The sequence below is a fragment of the Myotis daubentonii genome, chromosome 1, assembly GCF_963259705.1.
Source record: "Myotis daubentonii chromosome 1, mMyoDau2.1, whole genome shotgun sequence".
NCBI classification, from domain to species: domain Eukaryota; kingdom Metazoa; phylum Chordata; class Mammalia; order Chiroptera; family Vespertilionidae; genus Myotis; species Myotis daubentonii.
In genome coordinates, this window is record NC_081840.1 from 51,557,254 (window position 1) to 51,569,850 (window position 12,597).

At 36.0% G+C, this 12,597-nt stretch overlaps 1 protein-coding gene across 1 annotated transcript in view; it reads left to right on the top strand.

Annotated features, from left to right (window-relative positions):
- ADAM10 (ADAM metallopeptidase domain 10) overlaps nt 1-12,597 on the top strand; it is a 168,489-nt gene that overhangs the window by 122,614 nt on the left and 33,278 nt on the right. Inside the window, exons 9-10 of the mRNA XM_059699958.1 lie at nt 61-224; nt 6,057-6,240. Coding sequence (XP_059555941.1) covers nt 61-224; nt 6,057-6,240 — 348 coding nt within the window. The remainder of the gene's footprint in view (nt 1-60; nt 225-6,056; nt 6,241-12,597) is intronic.

The window sequence follows — 12,597 nt, forward strand, 5'->3', positions numbered from 1 at the left end:
TTAGAAAGTTATTTTTGGGTGAAATAGATATTAATTTAGTCATCTTTTGCTCTGAATTAGGAAGCTCTGGAGGAATATGTGAAAAAAGTAAGCTCTATTCAGATGGTAAGAAGAAGTCCTTAAACACTGGAATTATTACTGTTCAGAACTATGGGTCTCATGTACCTCCCAAAGTCTCTCACATTACTTTTGCTCATGAAGTTGGACATAACTTTGGATCTCCAGTAAGTATTGCATAATTACTACATTTTAAATAAAAATAATAAAAGTTATTAACCTACCTTTTATGTCAGTGATTTGTTTGTTTACAATGAAATTAAGTATGTATGAATGCTTTTATGTCAGAACAGTCATGTACTTGAGCATATAGAAGGGAAGGAAAGTAAAATATTTGTGATTAAAATAAGAAAAGTCAACCTAACAAAGCCAGAATTCTATGAAGGTAAGGGATTTTGTCTTTTTCATTCACGTCTATGTATCCTGGCCCTAGAACAGTGCCTGTTACATGGTTTATTCAAATATTCATTGAAGGAGAATAATTTTTAATTATTTAAAATATATTTTGAATGTTAGGAAATTGTAGAGTAGGTGTTTTGCTTGGTTTCTGTTAAAGTATTATTGGGGCTTACTAGATTTGTCTTTCTCTACTGTGGAATGAGATTGATATGCTTATCATCCAGAACGGGGTCAGCAAACTTTTTCTGTATAGGGCTAGCTAGTGAGTAATCTAGGTTTTGGGGGTAACATTTCGGTTGTATATTTTTCTTTGTTGTTTTTACAGTCCTTTATACATGGGAGAACCATTTTTAGCTTAGGCTATATTAAAACTGGTTGTGGCTTGCATTCAGATTCAGCCTCTGTTTCAGATTCAACAATTATCAGGATTTTGCTACATTTCTTTTCTGTATTTCTTCCTTTTTCTTTGTAAGGTATTTGAAGCAAATTCATTCATTCTTGTATATTTTAGTATACATTCCTTAAGAAAATAGACTTTTTTTTTACATAACCACAGTGTGATTGTATCTGACAAAATTAACAATTCTTTGGTATCATTTAATATCCATTTCATTATATTGATTTTCAAGTGACCTAACGATTAATACACACAGAAATGCAAAGTACTGAAATATGTTCTTTGTCATTTTGATAGGATTTTAATAAGTTTGGGAAATTTTTGATAGGATTTTAATAAGTTTGGGAAATTTTCATATGTAAATTTATTTTACTTGTATCTTAACACTTGTAAAAGTGGAAATTTTTATGAGTTTTGGAAAATATATACAGTTGTTTCAAATCCTTAAATGTGCTTCTCTAATTTTCTTCAGTTTGTAAAATGTAATGGCATCTCACTAAGTTGCAAATCTTTCCTCTTCTAAGTCCTATCTGAAATTGATAGATTATTATCAATACTCTTGGAGAAAGTATTTAAAATGTATTTAAATCTCCCTACCTTTTGACTGCTTTGGTGATCTGTCTTAAAAGAGTAATTGAAATTTTTAGAGATGAGCAGAGAACTGTTGTTCACAGTTAATTTGCATTTTCCAGGACAATCAAATGTCCTCTCTTCTCTCCTTGCTCTTCTATACTTTACTCTAGGTCCTCTCAAAGTATATAAATTACTGAGGATCTTAAAATACAGATTGTAGTTCAGTGAGTCTTTGGTGAGGCACAAATTTGCACATTTCTAAGAAACCCTCTGATGCGGTTGCTCCAGGTCTGTGGACCACACTTGGAGTAGGGAATTGAATCTATTCTCTTTTCACTTCCTGTCTAATCCATCCCCTACCAGTTGCTGGAGAGGTGTTTTTAGTATATTAATGTTATATTACTTATTGCTTATTGCTTAATGGATAAATTGGTTGACACATTTTGTCTCTCTTGCCGTCTTTTCCTGCCATACTGATTTGGGCATTTCAGGGGCCTGGGGATCTGATGATTTGTGACCACTGTGGGGTTCTTGGCTTGGAGCAGGTAAGAACTCAGTTTCAAGCCAGCATAGACTTTAAAGTGAAAGAGTTTATAAGTGAAGTAGTGAGACAGAGTGGCTAATCCACAGTAGAGCAGCCACTCCCTAGTGGGATTTGCTCCTTTTATTGGAGCTCATTTAATTGGGGGGTAGGGCATTCAATAAGGGGGAAGAATATTCAGAATTTTTCTGGGAAAGGGGTGGAGATTCTTGGGAGAACAGTTGGCCATTTTGTATCCTTATATGGGCTTTGCATTCTCTGTGTGTGTGTGGGGGGGGGTGGTTGTTTAGTATGCTAATGTATTACAATGAGAGAATAATGAGGCTAAGGGTTACTGGAAGGTGAAATTAGTCTCTGTGTTGGATGACCTGGCCTTCTGTTGGTTCTAAGCCATAAATCCATTGGGGGTTGGTCCTACTATCTCTCTGATAGTCCTTATATCCCATATTGGTTACATCCCTTTTGCCACATACCCTATCTCAACATCAGAGTAGTTTTAATGGCTCTACCATGCTTAAACACACCCCCATTCCTTTGTGCATGTTGTTCATGTTACCATTCATATACATAGTAGGTACTTAGTAAATATTTATTAAGCATTTTAATAGTAAGATCAGCTAGAACCATAAATTCCTGAGCCTATCTTCCTTTTTTTCTTTACCTGAAATCTGTCTTTATCTTTCCTGTTGTAAATCTATATACTATGTCAATGTTACTTTCTCTATGAGTGGTTCACACTATCCCTTATATTTATTTATCCTGTCCCAAATATTTATTGCACACCTATTGTTAACCATTTTATAAGCTTTGTTGTGGGAAGTTGTAATCATAAATGACACAAATTCTGTCTCAATATGAAAATTCTAGTATGTGCCCACTATTATCAGATTAATCTTTGTCTAGGTATAGTTCTGATCATTCTGATCCTGTTACTTCTGTTAATAGCTTACTTCTAGTACTAGTACCTATTGATACAATTTCCTTATCTTAGCATTTAGGGATTTCCACAATTTGGGTCCAAGTATATTTTCAATGTTTTCTCCCCTCTCTTGTCAAATTAAGTAATTTACAGTTCTTTAAAACTTTCCTTCTGTCAGGAAGCCAGTTTCTTCTCATGTCTGCCTGTTGAAAGCTTGATCCTTGCTGTTATATAATGTAAATTAGTATGGCCCTTTTGACAGGCAGTTTGGCAGTGTGTATCAAGACCCTTAAAATGTTTGACCTTTTTACTGAGTAATTCTACCTCTGGGAATCCAACTAAAAGTAATAAATGCACAATCTGTCAAAGATTTGTGTACATTTCAACAAAAGAAAGAAAAGGTATCCATGGCTATTTTATTATAGCAAACAATTTTAAACAGCCTAAGTGCCTCCACACTAGGAAAGTATCATGGAATGCTCTGCCATCATTTAAAAATAAAGCTTTTAAATGCTTACCTTATACTGTTAAACTGAAAGAAACCATTTATTTATTTATTTATTTATTTATTTTTTTATATTTTTATTGATTTTTAACAGAGAGAAAGGGAGAGAGATAGAGAGTTAGAAACATCGATGAGAGAGAAACATCGATCAGCTGCCTCCTGCACATCTCCTCCTGGGGATGTGCCCGCAACCCAGGTACATGCCCTTGGCCGGAATCGAACCCGGGACCTTTCAGTCTGCAGGCCGACGCTCTATCCACTGAGCCAAACCGGTTTCGGCATGAAAGAAACCATTTATATAACCAAACACAGAGTATAGCCCAAATTCTGTATTAAAATATTATATAACTAGATACAAGTCATGTAGGAAATAGACCAAAATGTTAATTATACTCATTGTGGTTGGTGGATTGTGATTGAATTTTTCTTTATCCATTTTTTATTTTCTAAAATTTCTAAAGGAATATATGTTATTTTCATAGTCAGGAATAAGCTTTTCTTTTTTCTTATCAAAACTAAGATTATAGTTTCTTTGCAAAACTATATTCTCTTTATTTGAACTCTCACAGCACTTTTTGCGGGTATAGTCAAGTAGCTTTTATTTTCTGTTTTGCTTATTTGTGTGCAATGTTTATTCCCTATTATGAGGATGACAAATAGCTGGCATACATGTTTATAATTTGTTGGCTATGATCCATTACAGTCTCCTCTGGGTTAAAAAATAATAATTAGTGATACCTATAATGGATTTATGGGGCTTTATGAGGCAGAGAACAGACTATGCAGAGATATCGAAATTTGCTAGCCCTTTAAAATAGAATGTAAGTCCTTTGAGGGCTACCGATGGTGCTTAACTCATCTTTATATTGTCATATTGTATTTCAGCTTTTTCTTGTTTGATATTGAACACAACACCTATAGTTATTTAATTGAAAGATGATAAGATATTCTGTGATTACATCAAGAATTAAACAGTATTGGTATTTTTTTTTGTCTTTCTCTTTCTAAAATTCTAATGCTGAGAATAATTCTGGTGTCATATATTATGAAAAACCAAATTGAATTCTATAAAATGAAAACATAAAGCAAGAAAATATTGGTGAATAGTAAAGAGTTGTTAAATGCTGAACCTACGTTTAGGAGAAAGGCAAGAGGTATCAGGAAGAATAAAGGTGAAAGCAGTTGCTTTAATAGTTGCTTCAGATTAGGGAGTAGAAAATGAAAGTGACTTAGCTGGATTCTGGGAAGAAACGGAATGCTTATGGGCAGTTCTTTTCTTTCTGGAGAGTAGGGTTGTCTGACATTCAAAACAATTTAATTATAAATAGAACTATTACTCTAGGACCCATTGTTTTCATCCTTACTGACAAGTTCTGAATTGTTTGTGGAGCATGGTGAGGTTGTTTTGTTTTTAAAATATAGTGTTACTGATTTCAGAGATGAAGAGGGAGAGAGAGAGGAACATCAATGATGAGAGAATCATTGATCAGCTGCCTCCTGCATGCCCCACACTGGGGATTGAGCCTGGGCATGTGCTCTGACTGGGAATCCGAACTGTGACCTCCTGGATCATAGGTTGATGCTCAACCACTGAGCAAGCTGGTGGGCTGTTTTGTTTTTAAATGTATATCGATACCCCAGGAGCTGGGGAGACCTGCTGTGATCTGGTAGTGTTCTCTTTCCCAATCTCAGTCTTGGCCATGTAAGTGTATTTACTTTGAGAAAGTTCATGGAGCTGTGGTTTGGTGCTTTACTGTATTTATCTGATACTTCAGGAATAGTTACCAACACCGTAAACTATTTCTGTACATAGACAAGTATGTCTCCTGTTTTATTCCACAAAGCAGTGTTTTGGTTTTACCTCTTGGCTTTTCTTTTCTTTCTTTCTTTTTTTTTTTTAATATATTTTATTGATTTTTTTTTTTAGAGAGGAAGGGAGAGGGATAGAGAGTTAGAAACATCCATGAGAGAGAAACATCGATCAGCTGCCTCCTGCACACCCCCTACTGGGGATGTGCCAGCAACCAAGGTACATGCCCTTGACTGGAATCGAACCTAGGACCCTTCAGTCCACAGGCCGACGCTCTAACCACTGAGCAAACTGGTCAGGGCGAGGCTTTTCTTAATTTGTATTTAAAAATGGATCATTGTGTTTCTATTCCTACTCAGCATTTACTTACCTTTCTTACATAATAGTAAATTCTCAACTCTCTTAGATGCCTATACTGTATGTACTTAACCCCATACCATTCTCTTTTGTTATCTGTCTTTCCCCATTCTGTCTTCTCTGAACTGGCCCTAACATGTATTTTAATGAATATTTAGTAGTTTTTAAGTAGTTTATATTCCTCCTATTACTTTTAAAAGTAGGTGAACTAATTTTTAATAGACTTTTATGATAATTTGTCCTCCATTCTGCTACCTACTTACAAAGCTATATAAATTGTGGTTAGAGCTTCACTGATTTTTCCTTCCCTTCTAACATAGCAGCCTTAAAAGAGCAGATTGTTTTCAATCTCACAGTCTAAAACAATTGTAAGATCTTTTCTAAAGGAGAGTCTACAAGCTTTCATTGTTCTTCTGATGAAAAAATTACATTTAATCAGATGACCTGAAAACCTTATTTTACTTCCCTGTTTATGTAACTGTGTATTCTGTTCGACAGCATGATTCTGGAACAGAGTGCACTCCAGGAGAATCTAAGAATTTGGGACAAAAAGAAAATGGCAATTACATCATGTATGCAAGAGCAACATCTGGGGACAAACTGAACAACAATAAATTCTCACTCTGTAGCATTAGAAATATAAGCCAAGTTCTTGAGAAGAAGAGAAACAACTGTTTTGTTGGTATGTATATTTTCCAAACATTTTATTAATATTTTCACACTTGAAATAATTATATGGTGAACACCTATGTACCCATCACCTATATTTTATGATTATTAACACTTTGCTGTATTTGCTTTATCACATTTATCAATCTGTCCATCCCTCAGTCCATAATTCTTGTTGCAATTTAAAGTATGTTTCACCCCTAAACAGTTCAGCATATCATTAGAGTTCAGTATTTTTTTAATTAAATCTTTATTGTTCAGATTATTACAGTTGTTCCTCTTTTTCCCCCCCATAGCTCCCCTCCACCTGGTTCCCACCCCACCCTCTGCCCTTACCGCCCCCTTCCCCCCCCACTGTCCTCATCCATAGGTGTATGATTTTTGTCCAGTCTCTTCCCACACCCCCCACACCCCTTCCCCCCCCCCTTGAGAACAGTCAGTCCACTCCCTTTCTATGCCCCTGATTCTATTATATTCACCAGTTTATTCTGTTCATCAGATTATTTACTCACTTGATTTTTAGATTCACTTGTTGATAGATGCATGTTTGTTGTTCATAATTTTTATCTTTACCTTTTTCTTCTTCTTCCTCTTCTTAAAGGATACCTTTCAGCATTTCATATAATATTGGTTTGGTGGTGATGAACTCCTTTAGCTTTTTCTTATCTGTGGAGCTCTTTATCTGACCTTCAATTCTGAATGATAGCTTTGCTGGATAAAGTAATCTTGGTTGTAGGTTCTTGGTATTCATCACTTTGAATATTTCTTGCCACTCCCTTCTGGCCTGCATAGTTTCTGTTGAGAAATCAGCTGACAGTCCTATGGGTATTCCCTTGTAGGTAACTGAGTTTCTTTCTCTTGCTGTTTTTAAGATTCTCTCTTTATCTTTTGCTCTTGGCATTTTAATTATGATGTGTCTTGGTGTGGTCCTCTTTGGATTCCTTTTGTTTGGGGTTCTCTGTGCTTCCTGAACTTGTAATTCTATTTCTTTCACCAGGTAGGAGAAGTTTTCTGTCATTATTTCTTCAAATAGGTTTTCAATATCTTGCTCTCTCTCATCTTCTGGCACCCCTATAATTCTGATGTTGGTCCGCTTGAAGTTGTTCCAGAGGCTTCTTACACTATCTTCATATTTTTGGATTCTTTTTGCTTTTTCGGTTGGGTGATTTTGCTTCTTTGTATTTCAAATCTTTGATTTGATTCTTGCGATCCTCTAGTCTGCTGTTGGAACTCTGTATAATATTCTTTATTTCAGTCAGTGTATGCTTAATTTCTAGTTGGCCCTTTTTCATATCCTTGGGGGTCTCACTAGATTGCTTGAGGATCTCACTAAGTTTATCAGCGGTCTCACTAGACACTTGAGGGTCCTACTAAATTTATTGGCAGTTTCTAGAAAATTCTTGAAAAACTTTATGTGTGGTTTTGAACTCTATATCCAGTAGTTTGCTTTCCTCCATTTCTGTCATTGTGACCTGTTTCTTTGTCCGCATTTTTTATGCTTCCCTGTGTTGATAGAGTGGCTTTCTGTGCTAGGTGTCCTATTGGGCCCAGTGGCTCAGCCTCCCCAATTATCAGAGGTGGACACTCTTGGTGCATCCCTTTGTGGGCTGTGTGCACAGTCTTGTCGTAGTTAAGCCTTGATTGTTGTAGGTATCACTGGGAGGAATTGACCTCCAGGCCAATTGGCTGTGAGAATCAGCTGTGTCTGCAGTGGGACAACTTCTGTGCTGGAGACACCCTTCTGGGGCCAGACTTGCTTCAGTGGGGCTTTGGTGCTCACTGAGTCTGCCCCCTGAATGTGTCCCTTATGGATCTGAGGAGTTGTAATCTGGATGGTCCCATTCTGACCACTGGGTACACTGGCTCTTGGATCTCTAAGGAGGTGCTAATTTATTCTCTGCCTGAGGATACCCAGCAGGGGCCCAGCTGTGAAGCAATGGAAGCTTCTGTGGGACCTTGGGGCTTCTTTTGGATGTTCTGGGTCTCTCTGACCCAGCTGCAGTTTGTTAGGTAATTTTCAGATTGCAAAGGGCCAGGCCTTTCATATGCAAAAGCCTCTGCGCACAGCTTGGGTGGGGCGGGGTTTCAGGGGATCAACAGGGCGGAGCAAGCAGCTATGGCTGCTCCTCAGTCCTGCCCTAAAAGGCCCCGCTTCTCAGTGTCCCGGTAATCACTGCAAGCACCTCTGAGAGAAAGCTGCCCTCAAATTCTGACCGATGCCAGACAGTCCAGTTTCTCCCGTATGAGTCTGGGTCCGCAGAGACTCGCTTGGAACTGGAGTTCAGAATAGTCGGTAGCTTGAGATTCCCTCCCGATTGAAAAAGACAACTGTGTCCTCAGCTGCCAGCCCTTTCCACATGCGCTGTGTCCTCAGTTGCCAGCCCTTTCCGCGCGTCTCTGTACCTCTGCACTTTACTTCCGCAGCTCCTCTGGGTCTCAGTGTGCTTTTCTCTTTCCTTCTAGGTGTAGAATTTCCACTCAGCCAGCCTTCCTGTGGTTCTGGATGATGTGTGTTTTGTCTTTTAGTTGTATTTTTGAAGTGGTTGTGTGAGGTAGCAATTTCAGGTGTTTACCTATGCCTCCATCTTGGTTTTTCTAGAGTTCATTATTTTTTGTGATTCTTTTATTTCTTACATAAGCGAAGTGCACGCTTTGATGAGGTCTGACAAGTGCATTTACCTTTGTAACCTCTCAAGATACAGAGCATTTCTATCCCCCCAGAAAGTTCTTTTATTTCTCTTCCCAGTCAGTCTCTGCTCCCAGCACACACACAGAAGTACCACTATTCTGATTTATTTTGCTTGTTTTACTTCATATAAATGGAATCATATAGTTTGTATACTTTTGCTCTCATTCAGCATAATATTTTGAGATTTATCGTTACTATTTTGTTGTTATTGCTGAGTAGTGTTGCATAGTATCACAGTTTGCTCATCCACTCTCCTACTGATTAACACCTGGGCTTTTCAGGTTTGGGCTACTATTAACTAAGCTGCTATGAAATTCTCTTTTTTTTATTATAGCAAAATATAACATACAATATGTATGTAAATATTACTTTTTAACACAAATATGTTGGAAGTTGATGTCTTTTATTTTTAAAAAATTAAGTAGTTTGAGAGGTCCAAAGGTGTTTTAACTGTAGCAGTACATGTTTTGGTTTGATGAAATTATATATAAAATGAACTTTAGAGTATGACATTTTTAATATTTTAAAATCAGGTGTAAATGCTTTGCTTTGTACCATGCATTCTATAGAAATAAGTCTTCTGGAAGTTTGGCCCAAAGTATTAAAAGTATAAATATTTCTTCCACTTCTACCAGCAAGTAAAGGTCTATGAAATTGATAAAAGAGACAGACATTTAGTGTTTTTTTTTGGTCTTTTCTTTAAGGAGCTCTGATTCTTTGTCTTTTTAACCGGAGATTGGCAATCTAGTTAGCTGTAACACTTTAAGAAGGCCCATTTCAAGCCTTCCCCTAAGTGAGTGATTTTCAACCAGTGTGCCACAGAATTTTAGTAATTAGTTTATGTGTGCCATGAGATGAAAAGGCTGGAAATCGCTGCCCTAAGTTAACAGTATCGTCTCTATTTCTACAGGACCTCTGAGGAGCAGGGTTTGAGAGCAATGGACATGGCAGGCACCTCTGTTTTCTGATGTCTTTTTATAACTTTTAAGGTCTTTAAGTGTGTTATTATTTGTTATATTTAAAATTTTCCTAAGGACTTGCAGGGTTAAGTAGAGAGAGTAAGGGCTATTTCTGTAATGTCTGTTGTGTATCTGGTATTGTTTTAGGATTTTTTCATCATTTATGAGAGAGTGGTGATATTTACAGTTGAAGAAACAGGCTTGAAGAAATAATTTTTTAGCATCATTCATTCAAACACAAGCCTGTTTGACCTCAAAGCTTGAATTTTTTACTCATTACCCTCATACTTTTATGAAAGCAGTTTTCACACATTAGCTTTGAAGTGCCCTCTGGACTGAACTATCCTATAGATGTGTTTTCTTTGATTTGCAGTGTTTGTAAGTTTCAGCTAGTGATTGACATTGAAAAATGGGGAAATTTCTCAATAAAATTCATGGATTTCTTGATTTTTGGGAAGACTTGAACAGGCATTACTTAGCTGCATTCCCATTGTCTGCAGAATAGTAGAACAAGTAGCTGCCCTCTTTAGACGGCTTACCAGTCAGTGCAGTTCCCATCATTTCTGTGGGTAATAGAAATGGCCTATTTCACTCATTTTTGTTACCTGCTTGGATCCTGTAGGAATGATATGCACATCTTTGCCTTGACTTCATCTTCCATAGATGATTCCAAACTTTTAAAAATGCTTATTTTTTGACTGAGACCTCTTATCCAGCTTTTGATATATAGGGTGTCCCAAAAAATGTATACACAATTTGAATGATTGTAAAGTCAGTGTTTATTAACATATACAGTTCATTTTTTAAAATTTGAAAGAATCTACAGCAGCCGTGGGCAAACTACGGCCCGCGGGCCGGATCCGGCCAGTTTGAAATGAATAAAACTAAAAAAAAAAAAAAAGACCGTACCCTTTTATGTAATGATGTTTACTTTGAATTTATATTAGTTCACACAAACACTCCATCCATGCTTTTGTTTCGGCCCTCTGGTCCAGTTTAAGAACCCATTGTGGCCCTCGAGTCAAAAAGTTTGCCCACCCCTGGTCTAGATAGTTGTCATTCATCAGATATTGATCTGCAAATATTTTCTCCCAGTGTATAGGTTGCTCTTTTAAATCTTTTTTCACAGAATATTTCCCAGACCAAAGATTAAATTTTGATAAGGTCCAAATGATCAATATTTACTTTTACTGATTGGTTTTCTCACTTAAGTCCATCTCTTTCTTTTAAAAGTGTAGATTAAAATTATACTGATGTTATCATTTTTGTTTTTATTATCAATGTAGCTTTTGTAAAGCTTTTAATGTGGAAGTGCTACATACATTCTTGATTTTTCAACTGGGTTTTCACAATAAACTTTCTGGTTGAATTTGAGTTTTAAAAATGAGCATATTGCTTTGCAGGTGTTAAGGGAAGGAAATTTGTTTCTTACAATGAAATATGTACCTAGGATAATTTTTGCACTTAAATAGCATCCTTTCTGTGTGTAAGCTGTTAGTTAGCAAGTAGCTGATTGAAGTAATATTTTTATGTGAGATGGAAATTAATGTAGTGAATGTTGTATCATAGGTTTCCTGACTTTACCATTTTTCCTTTCTTTTTAATTATATGTCACATGAATTACAAACTGATTATTACTAGACTTTAGAAAAACCATTATTGTTTACGTAGTATATACTAGTATAAGCATGTGCATGCATCTACTTTTATAAAACAAAAGAGATGGTATGAAATGAAAGAGGGATAGAGATCTAATTATTGCTAACATTTCCTTTAATATTTGATGTGGTTAAAGATAGGAATGAACTTTATGAATATAAACCTAGACTTTCTAGATATTTCTCACGTTGAGTTCCTGCATTTTAGATGTGTTCCCTTGTACTAATTGATTTCTCCATTTGAAGCCTGTGTACTACAACTGTTTTCCACATTGATTTGGTGTAGAAAGAAAAGAGCACCAGATTTTTAGATATAGACCTAGGTTTAGTCTTTTGCCCATACTGGGGTATATGGATTCCTGAAAGTCACAAACTGTCTGGAAGTTAGTTTCCTTTTCTGTAAAATGAAGACATTTGATTCTTATCATTTCCCTGTAGGTGCTGAAGTTCTGTAATTTTGTGATCTTACAAAGAGTAGCATTCTTGTTCTAATTTTAACCTCATTGACAAAATCAAATAACTTGAAAAGAGATCCTAAAATTTTTTCCAAAATTATTCACTGTGCTTAGGCTAGGCAATATGACCTTAATGAACCAAGATATTTGACCCAATACTAATAGGCCCTGTGGAAATACAAAAGATATAAATAATACATGGTTCTTCCCTTAAGGAGCTTGGTCTAGTTGAGAAGCAAAACTAAAGTAAATTAAAAAATGATTACTTATAGACTAATATACAACCAGCAAATAGAATGTGGGAAATTCCACAGAACAAAATGACCAATTTCTTTAATGAATAAAGCATGTAAAAAAAAAAAAAAAAGAGGTATATATTAAAAGAACTGAAGACACATGTCAACCAAAAGCAATCATCAGGAGAGGGTGTTGGGGAGCCTTTTGTAGAACTTGGTTCAGATAAACCAGTTATAAAGAGATAGTTGAGTAAAACTGAACATGGATTGGCAATTAGATGCAATTAAGCATATGGCTAATTTTGTCAGATATGATAATGGTATTATAGTTAGATTTTTTTTTAATTAAATCTTTATTGTTCAGATTATTACA